This window comes from Pagrus pagrus, assembly GCF_965226575.1.
Source record: "Pagrus pagrus genome assembly, chromosome: 22".
Taxonomy (NCBI): domain Eukaryota; kingdom Metazoa; phylum Chordata; class Actinopteri; order Spariformes; family Sparidae; genus Pagrus; species Pagrus pagrus.
Window position 1 is genome coordinate 17,311,495 of NC_140204.1, and position 23,311 is coordinate 17,334,805.

At 41.0% G+C, this 23,311-nt stretch overlaps 1 protein-coding gene across 2 annotated transcripts; it reads left to right on the forward strand.

The window, feature by feature from the left end:
• Window positions 1–418: 418 nt before the first annotated feature.
• Window positions 419–22,970, forward strand: tdrd7b (tudor domain containing 7 b). Of its 2 annotated transcripts, none has more exons than XM_084344681.1 (20): window positions 419–620; window positions 2,726–2,932; window positions 3,219–3,363; window positions 8,129–8,336; window positions 11,424–11,506; window positions 12,480–12,688; window positions 13,212–13,568; window positions 13,673–13,980; window positions 14,065–14,257; window positions 14,439–14,550; window positions 14,973–15,175; window positions 15,258–15,392; window positions 18,623–18,706; window positions 18,962–19,096; window positions 19,252–19,362; window positions 19,601–19,749; window positions 20,260–20,492; window positions 20,606–20,789; window positions 20,994–21,154; window positions 21,361–22,970. In XM_084344681.1, the coding sequence occupies exons 2-20, from the start codon at window positions 2,726–2,728 to the stop codon at window positions 21,579–21,581; spliced, it is 3,438 nt and encodes a 1,145-aa protein (XP_084200807.1). In that variant the 5' UTR covers window positions 419–620; the 3' UTR covers window positions 21,582–22,970. The 2 variants fall into 2 exon arrangements, with proteins under 2 accessions (XP_084200807.1, XP_084200806.1); XM_084344680.1 differs by lacking the exon at window positions 419–620 and adding an exon at window positions 945–1,239.
• The last annotated feature ends 341 nt before the right edge of the window (window positions 22,971–23,311 follow it).

The window sequence follows — 23,311 nt, forward strand, 5'->3', positions numbered from 1 at the left end:
AAATTACCTAAGATTTTAGACCAGTATTTGGATTATTAAATGGTAAAGTAAATTGAACGTACAAGGTGGAATAGGTTAATGACAGTGAATGGATCATGTGAAATATGACTGGGGTTGGGAAATATATAAACAAATAAATGTACATAAGAAATTGGGGACTAAGTTATTGTGGTACATTATACACTATACAATTTTATAGACTAAAATAATAATTATTTTTGAATAAGTAATACTTTTTTGGATGTATATCTACGTAATATTTAAGAAAAAAAATATTTCTTTAGAATTTCGTCTTTTCAAAGAAATGAACTGGGTGAGTTAAGTAAAAACTAAAATTGGCTAACTTGACACATTGCTGCAGAAAAAGTAACGTTAATGACCTTTAGCTGGGGTTGGACAGGAGATGTCCCCCGACCCCTGGATGCATATATTGACGTGTTATTAGACAGAGGCCCATGCACGGCCGACCAATCAGGTGGCGGAGGAGAGGCTGTGCCTGGACCGGCTGGCAGACGCTCCGGGGACAGAGCTCCGGCCGCAGCTCAGCCCTGTGGCGGTGACAGCACTCACAGCGACTGGACCAGGTCCTGACCTCAGCACCACTGTCTGTGTAGAGCAAGGTAGAATATATTTTTTTACAGCTTTTATAATGACTTACATAGACTTTTATAACAATTACTCATGGCAAAGTTTCACCGGGTGTGTATTTTGCCTCTTTCTGTACTCCCCGCTAGGATGACTCGAAAGCTTTCAAGCTAGCTCGGACGCAAAGCAGTACTTCCGGTAGTGGCTTTCAAAGTAAGAACTTGTGTTACAAATATGCTAAGTAAAGAATACTCGCTGAGTTTTATTATGAAGGCAAGATTTATGCGCTTCCGGTCTTTTGATAGCGTTTCCCAGCTAACTCGACGGGCCGCTGTCCCTGAGGTGGCAGGAGGATTTAACTCGATGTTACGCACGATACCGGACTGTACACCGGGTCTGCTACATTCTGCCGGCGTCATTCAATCTATCAGGGCCATTTAAGGACAGTTTCGTTCAGAAAACGAAAAAAAGACGGGCAAACTTCATCCAAATAAGTTGGTCCCGATGGAGGGTGTGGAGTCGAAGTGTGACGCGTTACGTCATTCATAGTTTCTCTATCCCGTCTGTTGTCTGCGCTGCAGAAAGTGGCCAGATCAACAAGTGGCCTAAACCCATCGCATGCTGAAGTGGGCCTATTTTCTCACAACTAGGCAGGTAAATCTGTAGATCGTTTCACTTGTTTCCCGTGCAACCTTTTTCACATGTCTCTTTACCTTTTACCATCCAGGCTCAGTACGAAATCGCCTACGAGTATATTTCTAAATTCTTAAATAACAAGGAATAGACTTTGTAATAAAAGTTCCGAAAGGGGATGAACTCGCATCACAAACCAGCGTGTCAAAAATAATATTAATACTTAATGCCTGATGCAAAATTGATGAGATAGATTCCTGCAGTCTGTTTATTCCTGTCCACTGAGCAGAGCGCAGATACCAAGACAAGACTACCTGAGAAATTTAAACAATGTCACCATTTTAGATAGCTGTTGTAGGCTGGCCACTTGTTTTGAAAGTGTGGCATTGGACAGATCTCGAAGCGTGAAGTGTGAGCCGTTTGTTGAGGGTGTGTCTCCACGTCCGCAAGAGTCTGGATTTTTACTATCACACCGAATATTTGTTGAAATCATGCGATTTAGTCGTTTTTCTTTTTTTTCTTTTTTTTTTTTTTTACTTTTCACGAATATCATAAAATCTCAGGTTCGTAGATTTATGTGCATTCCTCTGCAGGGTGGTTTGGTTTGGCTGCAGACAAACTGAAAGTGTTTTGTTTTTCTGCAGGGAGTAGGAATGTAACAGGGTGTAGGACAGACAGAGGGGAAATCAGTAACATCTTGAAGCTAAAGCTCTTCACCCAAATGTCTCCCAGGGGCTACAGCAGTGCTCTGTGCCTTTGATAAACAAGACAGAATAAAGAATTGAGTGAAATCACCAAAAAGTACCTGCTTATTTGACAGAATAGTTGAATTTCTCTTCAGAATAATAGATGTCTGTGTTTGTTTTACTAGCATTGACTAGACATATTGGAAAAACAAAACATTTATTTGACCATACAGCACATGCAAAAAAAATATCCTCATTATAAAAAATGAGGCGCTGTCTGTAAAATAAACAGTTTGCTTTCGAAATCTGATCAACACTTAATAAAAACCTGCCTAACCAGTCAGTCATTGGCACAGGGGATGAGCTCAATGTATGTGCAAGCTATTACAAATGTGGTTTGAGTCATCATATCAGCAGTCACTCTCAGTCTTACTTGCTACTTTCATGTTAGGGAAAACAAAACTGATGAAAAGCTTATATCAAAATGAGTTTGTCATGAAGTGTGTCGGATTGGTTCTGCTGAATTCTGTGTGTTTTGTTCCTTGGTTTGTTTGCATGGTTCGTATGAGCTAGTAAATAATCTTTAAGATCTCTACATCTGTCAGTACATTAATGAAGTTTCTGTTTTAATGCACTGAGTGTTTCTGCCTTCAGTGTTCCTTTCTTGACTTGTTCAGTTATTTTTAGATGGCCAGATTTAGCTGTTCCAATTTCCACCTTTCAGCTAATCCATTTCAGCGTTAGTTTTGTTTACTTGCTTGCTCATTTATTGAATTGGATTTTTGTTTGCTTGTTTGTTTGTTTGTTTGTTTGTTATTCAGATGGCTGACGTGGAGCTGGTGAAAAAGATGCTGCGGGCCGTCCTCCAGGCCAACAAAGGCGGAGTGTCATTGTCCCGTCTGCAGTCGGAGTACAAGGAGCTGACCGGGGAGCAGATACCACACAAACAGATGGGACACAACCACCTGGACGCGCTGCTAGCCAGCATGCCCTCTTTAGTCCGCGTGGAGCGCAACCGCTCTGGAGAGGTGTGTGTTTGTGTGTGTGGCTGCTACAGGATGCTTGGTTTGAAGGATAGATGTGTACACATATTTAGCCATGGTTAAATATTTTGATTTATTTCTTTATTCTTTTGTCCTTCTCTATTTTCTCTCTAGCATTTAGTTGATATATGGCTAAAGGTTAAAACCATGCTACAATGTTTCCAAAGTAATTTTGGATATGATGCATACTTCAGGGTTAAGAGGTAAAAACTCAACCTTTAGATGAATCTGTTATTGACAATATTATGTACTCCTCGCTCTCTTTCTCCAGACTCTGTGTTTTGCCTCAGGGGCCAACGAGACAGCCCATATAGCCAAGGTAGTGGCTCGTCAGCGCAGCTCCAAGAAGACAGGCCGACCCCACCTGGTCAACACCCAGATGAGGGTCAAACCGGCTGCTCCACTCGTCCTCAATGGTAAGATTTTGGACCACTATTTTGGGGCTTTTCCAAGCATTACCACAGTTACATAGCCATTCTTTTTAGCTTACCTTAAACATAACTCTCAGTTGTTTTTGTGTGCATATTTTTTTTTTAATTTAACTTCATTCTAGTAATATTTACCATACAATTAAACAACTAGGAGACTCAACACCTCAACCTTCTTAGTTTCTGTGTGAGAGACTGCGAGCTGATATATTCAGTCATTTAAGGGAGAAAAAAAGTTGTCAAAGCAATGGTTTTTGGATGTCATGGGTTTACCATTACGGTGTTCAACAGGAATCTAATCCAGTTTCACAAGCTGCACATACCACCTGTAATCTTACAGACTTTCCCTTTTATCAGCCTCTCCTGGAGAACACATATTTAGCTCTATCCAATTACACAGATGTTCCTGGTCACAGGGTTCATTAAATCACTTAGGTATTAGATTAAATGTCACTGAAGTTACTGCAAAAATGTACAGTACATCTACTATATACAGTGTATCTTAAAGCTCATTTGAAATCATAACGAATACGTTTTTAGCTCTTAAAGTGTAAATAAATATGGACCGGAGTCATGAATAGTCTGGCAGCTCTGTGGCTAGGAGGTAAGCACTGTAGCACTGCAAGAAGAACTGGTGTTGGATGTCTTCTGTGTGTTGGGCCATTGTGTGTATCCAAACACTGTAATACAACAATAGATGTTTATAAAAGACTTGAATGTCTCTCAGATGTGAATGAATGGCTACTTGGTGCGACATGAAATGCCCCAGAACTTCCCATCAGAACTGTTTTCATTGTGAATATAGAAAAAAGAAAAGAAAAGCTACCGGAACGATCCAGAAATGCAGAGAACATGAGATGACACAAGAACATGCTTTATAGTCAGTGTGTGTTGACTCCAACAACACAGGACAAGACATGGGTGTATTCATTCATTTATTCTATAATAGAGATGTGAAAGCCGATAGAAATGGTGCAAGGCTGAATCGTGAGTCAGTCTTCATTTTCTCAGGAGGTTGCGTGCATAGTGAAAGCAAAGTTTATACGAAATCAATCTAAACACTAGGGTGTCATTATTCTATAGCCATTACATCATTCAATCAACATTTACTTTATTATGATACATTGAAGCAAAAACGGATCTATTGCCAGTTAAATAAAAATATCATTACCGTTTCTAAAAGTATGTAAAATGTTTCTAACACACCCGAAGGGCACGAAGACACAACACCAGTGTGGCCCTGCAGACAAGTAAACAAAAAATCAGGGCTGCATCTAAAGATTATTTTCATTATCGATTCATCTGTTGATTTATTTTATTTTTTTTGTAATTCAAGTTTTTATTTCTTTTATCTCTGGTGTATCACAGTAGAACATCTGTTGATTATTTTTAATGTTAAACAATTAATCATTAATCATATAAAAGAAACATTTTCCAGAGCACATAGTGACATCCTCAAATTGCTTCTTGTGTCCAAAACCTCAAGCAGCAAATCCTTCCACTTAGGAAGGTGTTACGAGCACCTGGTTGACTTTTGTGCTTGCAAAAAATCTTTGGCAATAAAATTACTTTCGATTGAATAACGAAATAATCGACTAATTGTTGTGGCTGTAGGACAGATAACAACATGCCTTGGATTTGGCCAGCAGGTCCCTCTGTTTACATAGTGATGACAGAGTAGTTTTGTTTTCTACCCCTTGTGTCTTTGTTTTCTAAAATAATGTTTTATTCATTATTCCCTAACTAAACACGTTTTTACAAAACCAAAGTAAGCTGTAAATATATATTTATTTAATACATACTTATTATATTCTTCCCTAGGAGATTTATTGAATATTTCCAACCCTTTTTCCAGACTCCTCTCGGGACTGGTGCTACAGTGCAGCAGCACTGCAGAGAGAGAAAACTAGAAAGTGTTCAGCGCCTGTATCAGTGCTGTGACAATGCAACATTAGCAAATGCTTTCTGTGGTGCAGCCCGGCAGTTTGTGGATGAATGACTGGCCTGTTTAACACGTGCACTCAAGCAGACAGGTGCGTCAGGTTCATACGTGTGCAAAGATGCCGTTTTTTCCGACTATATTTGCTCTATAAATGCACAAAACTAACATGTATTCTCATATTCAAACGTGCTATCACACAAACCCCTTCTGACATACAGAGGCATGCCTGCAGATGTCTTTTTAGTGCACACACCACCGCTAGACTGCGATGCTGCAGAATATTCCCCGAGAGTCAGAGGAGGTAGTGGGAGGTGGTAGTGCATGGAGGAGAGGGAGAGGAGGAGAGGCAGCGAGAGGGTCGGAGGAAAATAGAAGCAGAGGGATGGTGAAATGGGAGGGAGGGGGTGGACAGATGATAGGGACGGAAGGAGTCTAAAAGAGAGAGAGAGGGAGGGTGGAGTGTTGAGATTTGAGGCGAATGCAGCCTATAGCAGCTGAGACTCAGCTGCAAACGAAGAGCAGCTGATTCACAAATCAACCTTTCCATCTCCCTCTCTCTCCCTCTTATTCTCTCCTCCACCGCCTCACCAGGATATTGATATTCAGGCAGAGACAGACCAGGGACTGTGTGTCCATGCTGGTGAGGTGACGCGGCGTCTGCTCTGACTGCGTGTGTGTCTGCTTGTCCTTGCCTATATTTGCATGTGGATTTAAGCTTGAGCCTGGGTGTGTGTGTGTGACTGCTGAGTTTATGTAATGTTTGTGCGTATGGAAGTTGTATTGATTGATTAATTGATTAATTAACTGATTTATTAATCGAATGACTGCCAGTAGCTCTTATATTATAAGTAGCATATCCTCTTAGAGAGAGGAGTGAAATAGGTTTGGAAATTGCCTCAGTGATGACTTTTGAAGGCAAAGTTGCGTGTTTTGTTTTGTCACGGGAAAGATTTCATGAGATTTAGCGAGAACAGAAAGGATGAGATCTCACTAAAGGAACAGAGAGATGAGGAAAGGAGTGAAGATAAAAGAAGAGGCAGTGGGAGGAAGAACAGAAAAAGAAGAGGGAGTGTGGGAGTGGGAATGACTAAGGGTTATGCACAACAGGGTAAGCTGGTGATGTCACTTAGCAGAAATGTGATGTCATGTCGGTCTGATGTAACATCAGAGGGATGAGGGGCTGGACCTGTAGGTGCTGTGTTAGGATGACTACACTCTGACTTTTGGGCTTTTTACTGAACTTTTTACTGTGACTATCACAGATTACAGTTACCGGGTTTTGTTATCATATTAGAATAATGCTGTGACTTGGTGTACTCTTCTCAGCAAGACGAGATGTTACCAGTCTTGAAAAAGAGTATGTTTAAAACGTTATAAAATGAATTATCAAAAGAATGTGGAAAAATAGCAAATTTAGCATCATGACATGTATGTAATTTATTACAGAGATATCTACAGAAGTTAGCATGCTAACCAGCTAGCCCTAGCCTGTCCAGTCCAAAGCGCCCATGCTTGCAATATAAACACCAACACTCCCCTGGTGCTCTGAGCTCCAAGTCCGGACTGCTAGGGGCACGCTTAAGTGAGCTAATAAGGTAACAGCAGATACAGTTAGCAGCAGTTTGTGGTTATTTTGGTGATATGCTGCCCAATTTTTGTTAAGAGTTTGATTTAGACAGCTGGCCAATTCTTACATATTGCACCTTTAACTGAGGAGATAATTGTTCAGGCAAATCAATCATCCAATAAGGGTTGAGAGTTTTAAATACAATTTTTATTTTTTATTTATTCAGGGTATTAGTATCCAGCATATATATTGTCATACATGTCATAATATAACTTTAAGGAAGGCAAGTTTTTCCTACTGTAATCATAGTCTCCTGAATTGTATTAGGAAACTATTCTATATCCCTGTTGGGTATTGATAGCATTCACCATAACGCAAAATAAAATCAGGCCCATTTGGAATATTACAAATCTTTTAAAGTATTGAATGAGTTTAACATTTTAGGAAATGTACTTGCTGAGAGTTAGATGAGAGGAATGATTCCACACATGTCTGTACATTAACTATTGATCATCTAGAGCCAAGCATTGATTAGCGTAAACTTACTACAGGGAGTTTTTAGCTGGTTATGAAAACAGTCTCAATTCAATTGATGCCTCTGCATGACCTCCATAAGTGGTGGTTTTACAAGAAGTTGTGTGCTGTAGCTAACTATTTTCTGAGTTCACTGACTTCCTGGAGTCGCTGCTGGTTGTCCCTCTCCTCCGCAGCAAGTTAGTCTGCTGAGCTTTACAGGTGCTGGTTAGGTGCTACCTGTTTCTTCCACTGGTTCAGGTCTTTATGCAAAGATAAGATAAACTAATTGACTCACTGCTCCACCTCCATAGTTAATACAGACTGTATTAACTATGGAGGTGGAGCAGTGAAAGGAAAGGTCCAGGAAATATCACTGTATTATACAGTGATATTTCCTGGACCTTTCCCACTCATTTATTACACAATTCAACTGGGAATTTAACCTGATAAATCCATGAGTGTAGGTAGTTTTCTTAACTTCTCAAAAGATGTCATTTTGAATTTGTGACATTGTGTTGTTGCTGCTTGCTGGCTGGCTGATTGGAGCTCAGATGCTCATCAGATCTACTGTGTCTACATCTCCACATATCCATGACACTGCCCTCCAGACAGACACACTGCCCTATCCCAGCATCAGGTTTAGCTGAGTCAGGGTGAGTGTACGTGCCAGTGTGTACTTTAAGTTCGTAGCTTTACTTCCCTTGTTTGCTTTCTCTTTCTCTGCACAGCCAAACCTCAAACCTCTCTGAGGCAGCCGAACCACCGCGGGCGAGGCGGGGGTCGAGGAGGAGGTGGCGGCCGAGGGGCAGGACATGGAGACTTCAGACAGGCGAGGGACATGAGGGATGGCCAGTCAGAGGGCAAGTCTGGGGCGCATCCAAACAAGATGTCCAATCAGAACACACCCAACAGGAGAGGGAACACACCTGCAGAGAAGTGAGTGAGGGGATCATCAGATTTTTTGTGATCACTTTTATTGTGTTTGAATGATGGAACATTCTTTTTGCTGTTGAGGAATCTGTAACAAAATATGAATTTTAAACGGAAAATGTGATTTGTTGCAGGCATTTAGTATGAAAAAACAGCTTTAGCTCACATCCCAATGCTGAGGTTCCACATATCTGTGGGATTTTATGGCACAATTATATGTGGAAGTCACCAGGCAGGCTTCTACACCACTGAGGAAATCAGAGTAGAGGAATGTGTAAATGACCGACGAGCTCGGAGGAGTTAGATCTTATGCCAGAATATTGTAGATACACTCAGGTTTTTTAAAATGCTGTCAGCTGTCTCATACAATTATGAAAATCAAAAAGTAATCATTGGAGGTAATTTGAGGAGTGGTGAGCTACACCTCTCTAACCATATTTGTGGGTCACTCGTCACTATCCAGTCCAAACTACAGTCTTCCTTTCTCTCCTTTAGCTCTTTCTTTCTCTCTTTTTCTGTATCTCTCTTTCTCTTTCCCTCTCTGCCCCCCCCTCCTCTCCTCCCACCTGTGTGGTCTGAGCTGAATCAGAATAGGCTGCTGGTGAATGGGAGCCTGGTTGAACTCTGGTTGGTTTCTGAGTGCAAACAGCCTCCCTGTTGCTGCTTATTCAGCACTGGGTTGATGCTGTGCTCTCTAGATTATTCTGGCTCTTTCTCTATCTGTCTCTGTCTGTGCTTTTTTCTCTTTATCTCTTTGCCTCGCCATCTTCGTGTCCATCTACATTTCAGTTGTTCATTTTCATTTGTTTCTTTATTTTAACCATTAATCATTTAATCCTTCTTCCCTTTCTCCTTTACACCCTTCATGATTTCATCGGTTGATTGCTAGTAGTTTACCCAAATCTATCATGTCTTTTCTAAAAATCAGCACTCATTCCAATAGACTTTGGCCTTGTCATTCACTGTGAACATGATTGAGTTAAAACCTGATTCATTGTTGTTGAAGAAGCCATCTAGAAGCATTGTCAGATACTATCTATCTGCTTTGCTTAAATAGTGAGTCAAGATTAATTCAGCTCCATCCCTCCGCGGCTCTGTTCGTCCGTCCACTGTGAAAACAACTGACATCAGTCCTCTGTCAGTGTCTCCATGGGTGTCCAGTGTGTCGCTGGCCCTCCGCAGCACAATGGGGCGGCAGGGTGGGAAGCCCGGTGCGTTGGCAGGGGACACGAGCCCAGAGCAGGGGGGACGTGAGCCCTTTCTAATCCCCGCTCTATTCTCTGGTAGATTAACGCTTCTAAACCGACACAGAATGAATCAGCACATCTCTCTGTATCCATCTAGATCTTCCATTGGACAGTACAGTCATCATTTGTGTGTCTGTGTATTAGTGTGCCTGCAAATGCACTAGGGGTTGCCTGCTGGTACAATGGTAAATTCAGCAAACAGGTAGCATAATATTACAGTTTCAATACTTTAATTGAAATGAAAACACAGGAGAAATGAGTCAAGGAAGATTGTCTGTACCTTGAGGGGAGAGTTCTTGTAGGCATTCAGGCAAATGCTGCTTCTTCCTGTGGAGAGAAAGTATAATATAATGAGGTTGTGTTAACAAGCTTCCCTAACATAGGTAAGAGAGCTAGAGATAGCAGAGACAGCAGAGAGTGGTGCATTGTGCAGTGTCGGACTTGACCTTGGTCTTGGTCTTTGTCTTGACTGGATCTAAACCCCTCAAAGTCTTGGTCTTGTCTTGGTCTCAATACACTCCGGTCTTGGTCATGACTTGGTCGAGGTTTAGTTGGTCTTGACTACAACACTGGCACTCGGTAGCTGTTTTAGGGGTTTCAATCATATCACACAATCTTCCCCCACAAATGTAGTTTGCCTATGTTCAAATTTCCATGATTTCTGAGCACTTTAAGGGCTCTGCCTGTCTCTTTGCTGAAGACCCAAGGTGCATTGTCCTTGTTATGCTTGCTTTAATGAAAATTAATGTTTGAATGAACGTTTTGGTTTAAATTGTAACTGACAGGCACTGCTTGTGCTAATTTAATTGTTTATGAGTTATTTTTGAACTCTGAGTTGTTGCAATTTTTATAGGGGAAAAATACAAATATGGTTTCCAAATGAAAATGTATCTCCAATGGACACTTCAACATTTATTCTACTGACATACATTATACAGCCATTTTGGTTATTGAGTTCCTTCAGGAATTGATTAATTAAAGCCTAAACCTTAAGCCACAGTGGTTTGGTGTCAAGTCCAGGGAACCATCAGTGATGGTTGATCCTGCTGTAATTTCATTAACCAGCCAGAAAGAAAAACTAATTTAGGTCAGTGGACTGCAGAGATCTATGTATGGGCGTTAAAGTACTTTAAACCTTCTCACAGCCATTCAGGGTCACAAAGTAAATGGCCTTTTCTCTCTTTCTTTATTGATTGCTTGGTTCCATTATTAGCTATGCACCAGGGCGAGGCAGGGATTGGAACTGAAGAGAGAAACTAGAAGAGAAATGTTTAAACAAAGCAGTTACTGTGTCATTGAGTTGACGAGATTTACCTACGAGATAAGATTCCATACATCAAATCAGTTCAGCCAAGTGTACAGAAAGAAATGGATATTTTACACATGGATTTCCGGTTTGTCACTAGCTATGTCTGAGGAGTAGCATCTGATATACTACACACAGTGCGATGCAGTATCCAGTGTGCTGTATCTCATGACCCATTGTTCTCTAGACCAATGGGGGATGAGACAGTTTGATTAATGGCTTGTGATACTGAGGACAAACCACAAAACACTTTGTCTTTCACTGATTTTAAGCAGGTTATCTGGTTAGACTTTGAGATGTTACCAGAGTGCGTTTTAATAGATCTCATAATGTGCTGTGCCTAATAAGAGATTACAGATCAGATATGCAGCACAGAGCCAGAACCAGGCTTTAAAACTGAAGTCAGAATTTACTGACTTTTTTCAAACTGTGCAAAAAACAGAAAAAGTCTGCCTTCATCACAATGTTCTTCTCCTCCAGAGCCCATAGAAAGTAATCCTCTTAGTAATTATCTTCATTGTTCTGTTTTCTTGTGTCCAGGCCAGACAAGAGGATGACCCTCCCGTCACGGTTTCAGAAGGAGGTGCATGCTCACCTTTCCAGAAACCCCCAACAGACTGGGCGTAAGTAGGACAGGCTGCTTTTTATTACACTAAAAATACATTTTGTGTAGCTTTTTGTCCTCTAAACGAATAGAAACACTCCAGCACCGGCATTACTTCAGATGATTTAAATGCTTTCCAGCAGCTCTAAGCATCACCCACGGACATATACATTTAAGGCTCAAATCAAAAGGACAGCTTTCTTGTCACGTCCGTCTGCCTCTTACCTTTATTAGACCTATGTTATTTTATGGTGTGTGAAAGAAACCCTGTCTCGGTTGTTTCCCTGAGGTTCCTACAGACATGAGTTGTATTTTAAAAGCTTTAAACTGAAATCAGTTCCCAGGTGTCTGTCTCTGTGTGTCTGATCCTCCCTCCTCCGTACTTACTCTCCCTCAAGTCTTTACTTCAGCTTAAAATGTGTTTGTTGTCATGTTTCTGACATGTTTATTTCAGACCCTTTAACCGTCTCTTCAGATAGAAGAGACGGTTAAAGTTGGATTCTGACTGGTTTAAGAGCCTTAACTTCCTGTTTGTAAAGACGTATCCCTGATTGAAGAGGAATTTATATTAAAGAGAGACCCCTGTGTAGAAAATGTGCAATAACTATGCTCCACAGTGTGAGATAACTCAGTTCAGTTTGGTTGTTGTCATTCTAGGGATTCACACTTTGATATCAAAGATGTTTTTAGTGTAACTAAATTAGGAAAGGCAGTACTTATATGTATAAGGACAAATCCTAGGGCAAAAGGAAGCACAGCTTTATTCGTCAATATGCTTCATTTTTATTCTTCTACCTGAGTCTCTTTTTGATTAAAATCATCCATTTCTTTCAAGACTCAGTCCCCTCTGTTGAAGGGAAAAGCATGCCATACAATCAACAAGTTCCAGGGGAGAGAAGTTCAAAGTGGAAGCAGTAATTGCCTGCGTGTGTGTGTGTGTGTGTGTGTGTGTAATCTCTCTTTTCATCTGTGTTTTTCCTCCAATCATCCAGCACCCTTGAACCTGAATGAGAGCTCCGGCTCAGACAAAGGAAGACCCTACAACCCTCAGCAGGTCCAGGGTCGCATAAGGGAGATCCTGGGGAAGTACAGTAACGGCTTCTGGGTGTCGAAGCTGCCTCAGATCTACAGAGAGCTGTACAAACAGGACCTGCCCACCGAGGCCATCAAAGACCTGGAGACCTGGACGCACATATGCACTGTATGTACTCCGTATGTTATTGTAGTTATTTAATATGTCGCTATTATTAGGAACATGTGTTTTCAAATAATTATTGAAAAAAAAAATGTTTTTGCTATGATGATAATAATCATAAAACAGTGGTGCTGATGAAGGCATAATTGTTTCATCTGTTAAAGTAACATTTAACTTTTAACCTTAAAATAACAGCTTCAAAATAACTTTGATGGTACAGTGTCTTGTATTAGGGTGAATGGTGTCTCCACTATCCCTATCACTTATTTCTGCACTATGTTACTTCAATGAGAGGGTAGGATCACAGTGTTACATACATGTTTACTTCAAGATAAAAGTTTTCAACACAAAACATTGTTGTGAAGTAATGAGTTTTGTTTGTAGTTAGCACATACATTACGTCAACAACAATACCAATGCTAAAAAATTTATCATTAAAAACAATGCTTAGTTCATGCTTTTTAGTCACGATCAGTTAGTATTGCCTACAAAATGCTTTATACTGAGTCCTCTCCATTTCTTCTTCTAGGTAGAGAAAACCTGCAGCAGCAACCCATCAGAGCTGCTGCTCTACCCCTCCAAGGAACAGACCACTGCATCCTCCCCTTCACCTACCCTTAACCCAAACTCCAGCTCTGCCCCAAACACCCCCACAGACAAACCCTCACATTCCCCTGCCCAGCAAAGACCCCCCAGCAACCACCTGACTCGCTCTGGTTCTCGTTCTCCTCAGTCTCCACCATCATCCTCTTCGTCCCCCAGCCCTCCCTCGTCTCCTGCCACCCTCAGCCCCGACCTGAAGCTGAAACTGGAGGAGCTGTTGGTGAAGTACTCCAATGGTCTGTGGGCACATGCACTGCCCAAGCTCTTCCAGGACACCTACAAAGTCAGTGACCCTTTGAAACACAATTACATTAATGTCATTAACAAATTCAGGAGCGAGTTGCACTTAATGTATTTTTTTGTAATATTTTTTATTTTTTTTACTAGACCAAACTGCCCGGACATGTCCTGGAGAACCTTCACCTTCTCTCCGACTTCTGCACCATCGACTATCCAATGCCTGACAACCCCAAGAGGGCCATCTTGTACAGGAGGAGCAGCACTGAAGGTGGAGCCGGAGAGGACGAGAACTGTAATAGGAGGAACTCCTCAGTCAGTGAGGAGGAGCTGAGGGTGAGGCAGGAGCTGGGGAGGAGGCTCAGTAACCATGCGGTGCCTTCTCTGCAGATCCCCAAAGAAGAGTACCCCTCTGTGCTGGTTGTGGAGGCCACAAACACCAATGGAGTTATACTCAGGTAGGAGAGAACTGTGTGTGTGAATGTGCTGTAATTATCGACAGTGCGTAAATGTCTCACTGTCTGTCTCTCCTCCTCTCTCAGGTACATTGGTGAGGGTTACTCCCAGGCTCAGGAGTCCATGGAGGATGAAATGAGGGAGTTTTATGGCCTGAACCAAAGCAGTCCATCTCCTTTGTCATCTCCATCATCCGGCCAACTTGTTGCCGTTAGGGCCGAGGAGGAGGAGGAGATTCTGAGGGCGCAAGTCTGCGAGGTCATGGCCGACAAGGTCAAGGTGAGACGGACACAAGTCATTGAAGGCCAAGTGATATATCCAAGACAAATAAATGCATAAATCTTATCAAATCCAGATGTGGTGTCCTGTAAGGAACAGGATGAGGAAGGTTTGCAGATGAACTGTCTGATTTTGAGATGAGAAGAAACATTATTAAACCCTGTGGTCTTCGACTTTTTAGGTGTACTATGTGGATCACGGCTTCTCAGAGGTGATCAGCAAAACCAAAGTGTTTGAGCTGCATGAGAAGTTTTTCCAACTGCCTTTCCAGGCGACCAAGTGCAAACTAGCAGGTGAGAATATAGCACCAACACGTCATCAGTAGTTGATTAATCAGTTAGTAAATCTAAAGAAAATGAATTGCCAATTATTTTGATAATCCATTAATTGTGTCATTTCAAGCAAAAATGACAAACATTTGCTGGTTACTGCTTCTTAAATGTGAGGATTTGCTGCTTTTTCTTCCTCCTCCTTCTTTTCTTTCTCATGTATGATAGTAAATGAAGAGTCTTTGTGTTTTTGTTGACACAATTTGAAAAACATATCTTTGAATAGTATTTTCACAATTTCTTCGACCTTTGATGGACTGAACAATCAATTGATTCATTGTGAAAATAATCAGCAGATTAGACAAAAATGATTATAATCATTAGTTGCAGCCCTAATCATCACTACACTCAAAAAATTTGACTTGTGTACATGTGTATTATTCCAGGCCTGGAGCCATTCTGTCAGGAGCCCGCTGTGCTGAAGAAGTTCGAGACAATGGCAAGTGGAAGGATCCTGTTGGCAGAGATCCTAGAGAGAGGGCAGACCCCTCTTGTCGTCCTGTACGACACATCACAGGATGATGATGTTAACATCAATGCTGCCTGCATGAAAGCCCTGCAGGACAAGACACTGGCCAGTCCGTTACAGGTACAGGAGAGTGTGTGCATGTGTGCTGTTGGGTTAGTGTGAGTGTGCAGCACACTAAACTCTCATCACTGGCTCTCTGCAGGTGAATAGTGCTTATATGAACGTGACTGTCAGCAGCGTCTGCTCCGATGGGACCATCTACTGCCAGCTGCCCTCCAGAGGCCTTGCCAAGCTGAATGAGATCCTGGAGAACATAGAGACGTACTTCCACTCCCAGGTTAAACAACAAGCTACATGTGATGTCTCAGTGCCTTTTTGAAACCATACATTTCAAAGTATTGAGAGATAGAATAATCTATTGTTGTTTTTGGTATTGTCAGGGAATATATTGACAACAAGAAAAAATATAGAATACCACCGGAGTGATCATTTAACATCACTAAATCATTATATTCAACGTGGTGCAATTAGTGTGATTAAATCAATAAATAGAACTATAGGTATGAGGACAACACTGACATTCTTGTCATATGATACTAAGGATACAAGGAGAACCTCACTTTTAGAAGAACAGGCTATATTCAGTTTCAGTAAACAACTACAACTAGCAGAGAATTACTGTGATTATGACCTCTACTGTAGAGCAGTTGTTCTTGTAGAAGGAGATTTGAAGGCTGAGAACACTGTAGTTCTTTTTATGTTATTGATTTCATTGTAGACTTATTGGCCTGCTCTTGATCTGGAACTATAGCTGTATAATTTATTGCTTCCTTGTGCTCAGTTCGTCTCAGTTCTCTTGTGCTTTGCAACCTTTTCTTTGTATCGCGTGTCATGGTGTCCTTTTTTAAGTTTAGCAGGTGCAGCAATTGCATGAAATGTTTGAAAATGTGTATTTATTAATAGCATCACTATTTCTAAATTGATCGCACATGGCAGGCTCACAGATGAGATGCATTCCCTTAACTGGAAATGAGCCATGCGCCTAGTACTGTATGACTCTCTGTTAAGTGTAGTACTCACAGCAAGTAAACAGACTAGACTAGCACTCACACATTCATCTTAAAAGCCTGTTGTAAATGTATTGGTGGTGCGTTGCTTCTTCCAGGCATGTTGTATTGTGGACAGATTGTGATTAGGTTGATAATCCGGAGTTAAGACATTTCCAAACCACTTAATCTGTTAGCAGCACAGTGGAGCTGGTGCTTTTTCTAGGCGTGCCACTGCTGTCCTTTAAAGCTCAGTAACGCTCTACGTCAGTGTTAAGGTAAACACTGTGGAGTCTGGTAATGTACTTTTACCAGGGCTAGAGACTTCTTGCCAGCTTGCATCAGTCTAGAGAAACTGAACTTGAAATCAGCAGTAATGCAGGGAGGTAATCAGATTTTTATACATGTTATTTTCATTACTTACTTCATAGAAATTATTTCTACAACCTGTAACTGGATGGCCTGGTTTAGTGTTTCTATTCAGAAGGAGGTTCAGAGAATCACTAACAGTTAAATTACCCACTTTGGTTACATTACAAGTTCATCTTTATTTGTCCGTGAAGGGCAGTTGGTTTTGCAGCATAGAGTACAACATCAAAACACACAACAAACAAAAAAAGAAAACAGGCCCAGCAGCACTACATCAATGAACAAGCATAATCATCAGGACAGCAATAAAAACAATACAATGAGGACTATCCTGCCATCCCTGTAAATAAGCATAACACTCCTAATTTAAAAGACATCAGCGTAATCAGCAAAATGGTCCAGCGACAGCAGCATAATCAGAATCAACATAAACAAGCACAAAGTATGGCCAGCATAGCTTTACAGTCAACTTACATCAACAAACTGTCCCAGCAACTACAACAACATAATAAAAATCATCATAATTCATCCTGAGGCAGGTGTTAAAGGGTAGGGATTGAAACTCCCTGATGAAGAGGGTGGAGTGGAGTCAGACAGGATGGAGTTTGCCCTCTTCATCACCTGACTGTTGTACAGAACAGAAAGGCTACTCTGCTGGACACTTATGATTGATGCTTATATGATTATCCATAGTTGAGACCAGCAAACTGTGTATGGGTTATCTGTCAGTTTAACTCCCTCTGCTGGAGTTTGTAACTTTGCCGTCGTCGTTAAACTGTTGGGTGACGGTTTATATTAAGATCCTTGTTGTAAGCATTAGTTTTTAGGTTACGCCCCTTATAAGATGCTTAATGAGACTATACTGTATATCCATTGATTACAGCATATTGACACATTTATTGTTAGATTGTAAAGACTTACAAGAAAATGGTCACCATTACATAACTTATTGCAACTACTGGATTGAAAGCGAGAGCAATGTCTTGTTAGGATTAATAGGTCCAATATCCTGCAGGAAAGAAAATAAACTAATTAGGCTTTTAATAACTTTCTTAAACATCTATAAACTTTTGACAAGTTGCTTATAAGTGCTTATAAATGTCTTATAATCTAACAGTGAACGTGTTTATTATGTTCTCATTAACACATATATACTCTTATTAATGTTAATAACTATCTTACAAGGACTTATAAGACCCTTATTACCTATAAGTGTTGCCACAACACTGTCATTTCTAACATCAATACAATGCCTTGAAAAATAATGATATTCGACGCCACATTTGATTCCAGGGAAAAATTAATTCCATGACACTGAGAGCATAACATTTTAGATATTTATAAAAGATGGAAAAAAAATAAATAACGAGGCTTGTTCCCTGTTTGTTAACAGCAACAGCATCTAAGAAAACTAAGGAGAGTGCAAAAAATACAGCTAGTACTGCTTTAATAAAGTATACAAATTGAAACGATGAACATATGTATTCATATAACAATATTACCTATTAAGTAACACAGATTAAAAGGACCTTGGACATATGAAATTTGACCAAGCTTTTGTAATAAATGTAGAAGTGAGATGCTATCACAGGTCGCACATGCACCCAAAATTTGTCAAGTGCAACTAAACATTTTCATTTGGTGCACTGGTGCGCCTTAGATTATTGCTGATTATTGTTTGAACAATTGAGGTCATCATGATTTCTTGTTATGTGTGCTGTGATTGATGCTGTGAAGAAAAACATGTTTGTGCACCTTTATTCCTGTAAACAATCATGAGCACAGTGCGTTAGGAAATGAAATTGTAATGTATTATATGTATGTGCTGGTGCACCAAAATGAATAAGTTGTGTGCACCAGTATAAAGTTAGCCTTGAGCCCTGTAACATATCTCTTCTAGTATTAACTTTCAACAACCCCTTATCATTCCTAGTAACTACAGATCTAAAGTCCTCATCTTTGATGTCACTGCAGTGTTCACCTGCAGCAGACTGGGTGGACCTTGTTTGTATGAACTTTTTACGATAACATTTTATTGGAGTCATAAATGAGCAGTTACACACAGTGACCTTACTATCCCAGAGGAAGTACAGTCAGATTTAACAACAGCATGACGATTAAGGTTTCATAATAAAATGTATTTCTGTTCCAGGTAACATCAGAGTTCCTTGTATCCAGACCTTTCTGTGGGAAAGGATGTCTGGCTCGCTACAAAGGCAAATGGTCCCGTGTAGAGGTAAGATGGTGCTGATCCCTGCAGAACAGACTGTGAATTATTAAACAAATCCACATATAATTAAATGGGCCTGACAAAAGGAATAAATTCACAATTGCACAATAGAGCCTGCTGTCACTAGCATGACAGGTACAGCAGAGGCACAGCATGTAAAACTGGCAGAAACTCTATCAGCCATCACATATAACCTCTGAAGCCATTTGTTTGATAAATAAAAAAACAAGAGGTTTCCCTGTTCTTTGTTTCTGTGTTTAGATCACCAACCTTCACGGCAGCAGAGTGCTCGACATCCTGTTCATCGATGTGGGTGTGCAGGCTTCTGTAGAGGTGTTTGAGCTGAGAGAGATCCCACCGCCGTTCCTCCGTGACCTCATGGCCATCCCACCACAGGTTGGCTCGTGTGTCCCCGAGTAAAACAGTCGAGCGAGATTACATGTTCATAGGATTTTTCTTATGTACTGTTATAGTAGGAAGAGCATCCCCATAAAGTCTACAGTTATTATCTAAGTAAAAATCTAAATAACATTCCTGCAATGTGTGTTTAGGCTGTGAAGTGCTGTCTAGCAGACCTGGCTGTCAGTGTTGGATCCTGGACTCCAGATGCTGTCCAGTGGCTTCGAGAGAAAGTGCTCAACACCACAGACTGTAGCATGAAGGTACACTGCTGCCCGTCCTTCCTTAATTAAACTAACTGAACTAAATTAAACCCTAAACATGTGATTTATTTGTAACATTTTGTCAATCTGATAATATCACTTACCTCAACTACCACTTATATTATGCCTCTCCTCCTCCTTTTGGCCTCCAACAAAGTGATATCTTCTTTGCATCCTGCCTCCCTCTGTTTTTCTTATTTATGTACCTCCATACTAACCTCCCCCCCCCCCCCAAAAGGTTGCCAAGGTAGATGAAACCAAGCGCTGCATCTACGTCCACCTTTTCACCGACAAGAGCTTCCACGACCCGGCCCGCAGCCTCAACCATCAGATGGCCCAGTCTGACCTGTTCAAACAGCGACCAGATGTTTTCCTCACGAGCCACAGGTTCCTACTGCTTTTATATTCACCTTTATCATCCCTTCGCTATCTATCTCATTGGTTCCTCAACCTGGGGGGTTCTGAAGCCCACTAGAGGTCGCCAAAGCTTCCTGGGGGTTCACAAGGCCTTCTTCATTTTAAGGGGTGCAAGAAAACAAAAACAAAAAAAATATGCAGTGAGCCTTTATCTCACCATTTCATTCATTGATGTGAGAAAAACAAAATGAAATTGCAATTTTTAAAGTTCATTATTATATTATTAAGTGATTATTTCAGATATAAATGTAAAATCCAGCGATAGGGAGAAGACGAAGGAGATTTGTCAAAAAAAAAAAAAGATACGTAATACAGACAGAATTAAGAAAAGTCAAGAAGTCTCTGATGTATTTTACTCAATGAAAGAAAAAAGGTCCCTTTAGAAAAAAGGTTGGGAACCACTTACCTAACTAATGTTCATTTTAAAGTTATTTATGACTTTATAAAATAAAATTCCTGTTTGTTCCTTTAATTTCACAGCCCTGCCAAGATCTCCACACCAACTGTGTCCTCCAAAACCTCCAGCAGCAGTAACTCTACTAATGGGAGTCCAGCGTCAACTTCTGTCCCAGCTAAGCCTCATCTCAGGAGGGCTCTGTCCGGACCCAAAGGAGGTGGAGGAGGCAACACGACCAGCACCAGCCCACCAGAAACACCGTCGTCCCCATCATCCTCTCTCAAGCTGCCACCATTACTGGAGCTGCCCCCAGCAGGTAATGAAGGTCTTAGTTATTAAAGACAAAAATATTTCAAGGCAGGAAGTCAACCATGTACTCCTTAATGTAGCCCAGAACATCACATGTTCTCATGTTTTTTTTCTCCTCAGGAAACAACGTTGATGTTTATGTGTCAGTGGCATGCCATCCAGGCCACTTTGTGCTGCAGCCCTGGAGAGATATGTACAAACTGGTGGTGTTGATGGGAGAGATGATTCTCTACTACAATAAAACTGAGCAGAAACCACTTAACATAGGGAAGAATCAGATATACGCTGCTAAAGTGGAGAACAAGTGAGTTAAGCTATGATTTAATTTAATTTGATGAAAACAATGGGCACAACTGAAATTTTGATAAAAGACACAGTCTGGATACTGTCCTTAAACATTGAAAGTTGTGGCCCAAAGCAAAAAAAAAAGATAAATAAATAAATAATGTGGTGCCTTCAGTTGTGCTTTGCCTAAATATATCCACTCTTTGTCCTTCTCTCCTGTCAGCTGGCACCGTGTTTTAGTGAAAGGAGTTCTAAGCAATGGCTTGGTGTCTGTGTATGAGTTGGACTACGGTAAACATGAGTTGATCAGCTGCACCCAGCTCAGACCTCTGATCAAAGAGTTCAGACAGCTTCCGTTCCAGGGAATCACTGCTCAGTTGGCTGGTGAGTGGAGCGGACATCTGTAAAATCCATCTACGTTTTGTGCATATGCATGTTTGGAACCCTGAACTGATTTGATCTATTGTGATATTTTTTTTTTTATGTCTATCTCCACTCTTCTATTTTCATTTTATTATCGTTCCTTGGATGCTAACATTGCATTATTAACATTTAAGTCAGCTTAACCTTCGCACCTGTCTCCCTGGCAGGATTGAAGCCGAGGCAGTGGTCAGAGGAAGCTTCCATCGTTTTTAGGAACCACGTGGAGAAGAAACCACTTGTAGCCCAGCTGGAGGCCATACAGGAAGCCACTAACCCCTGGGACAGGAAGTTGACGGTCTTCCTGGTCGACACTTCGCAGGAAGAAAGGGACATCTGGGTGCATGACATCATGGCTGAATTCGCTGAGGAGCTGACGAACGAGATGTAGACAAGAGAAGATTGTCGACGAGTCTTACTAGCCGAGCAGTTGTCCTGTTGCTCACTAATGACACTGTGAGTTGTGGATAGACTAAATAGAAGAAGCTTATCCATCTTATCTATCTACCATTTAGTCAGACGGAAGGAAGAAGGAAAGAAATGAAAGAATGACGGAGGTATGAAGGTACGAGACTAAGAGAAATTGAGAGGTTTGATAGCAGGTAGAGACTGGCATTGACAGAAAGTCAAGAGGTGGAGGTGTTGTAGCCACTTGCTTGTGTTTTGGGCTGTACATCGAAGGATGTTGTGATGTGATTTTGAGTGACTGCAGTGTGACCATTGGACAATACGCCCATGCATGATGTTGGTCCAAACTTGCCACTAATACTCAAAATATACCTTCAGCGTACAGTAAGAAATTACTGAATCTATCTATAGTCTTACAAAGCTGTGGAAATGATACAACATGCATCCTTATACCATTGGGACTGGGCTTTAATCCAATGCGGCATCTTTATAGTACCATGAGTGCATCCAGTTTTAGTGTGTGTCATCTGGGGAGGGTTGCCTGAATACCCTCAACCCTGCCAATGTGAGCATCATGCAAAGTGCACAAAATGTTAAAATTAACACAGCAAGTGCTCACATGCTAGGAAGAGTTATATAAATTTGTTTACAAAATCGAGTATTTCTGATTGTCGTAAGTTTACAGGCGTTAGAGCAAACATTCCCCCTGAGAGGAGAAGAAATAGATGAGTTGGTGAGTCACAGGAGACAGGCGTAACGAGAGTCTTTATTTTATCTAAGCATGATTTTGTGTTCTTGAAATCGACAGGAAGGTCTGAAATTTCATGACACAGTTGACCCTTTTAGCACATGCTCGCTAAGTCAGTCTGCTGTACTTAATGGCCAAGCATCGCACAGACACAGAAGGTAATGATGAAGTAGATACTGGCACTGCACGTCCAGTCAAAGAGCCCATGCTTGGAATTTTCTATTAAATTAAAGATTGAATTAAAGGCTGACGAAAACGAGCAAAGTTAGAACTGTGAACAATATAAATGTGACTTTATTCAATCTGTTTTGTGCTGGAAAAAACTGTTCCTCAGACAGGTGAACATTTCAACTCAAGGCCCACTTCCTGTCTCCTCATCCATCTCTTCCCCTCCTGTGGAAAAAATGATTCCAGTGTGACTTTATGCTTTTTAGGAGCCGAGTATCTATCTTATACTATTCCGTTCCTCGTCTGACAGCAGGACTTTAATTTCAGCAGATTACATGTGCTGCATGTTGAAGATTCTTTTCTGAATTGTGCGCATATATAATTGTGAGTGCTGTATGGTAGGCAACTGGACGTGTTTCAGTTTCTTGAAGACGTTTCACCTCTCATCCGAGAGGCTTCTTCAGGTGAAACGTCTTCAAGAAACTGAAACACGTCCAGTTGCCTACCATACAGCACTTAGAATTACCATGACCTGGATGACTGAGAACCTTCATCAACGTGTGCACGTATAGTTTGATGTTATAATAATAAGAGGATTAAGTTACCAGTAGTGTTAAGCTTTTAGATTTTCAAATAGGAGATAAGCTCTGCTTGGTTAGTTCCAGCGCCAACCATCAAATGTTGGCCTGATGTGGGATTTTATTGTGAAATGTGACTTCTTTTTTTTTCCGGACACACCTGCACCGTGGATTTGGATGTGAAAATGCTTCTCTGAAGACAGCTTACCTGACAAAACT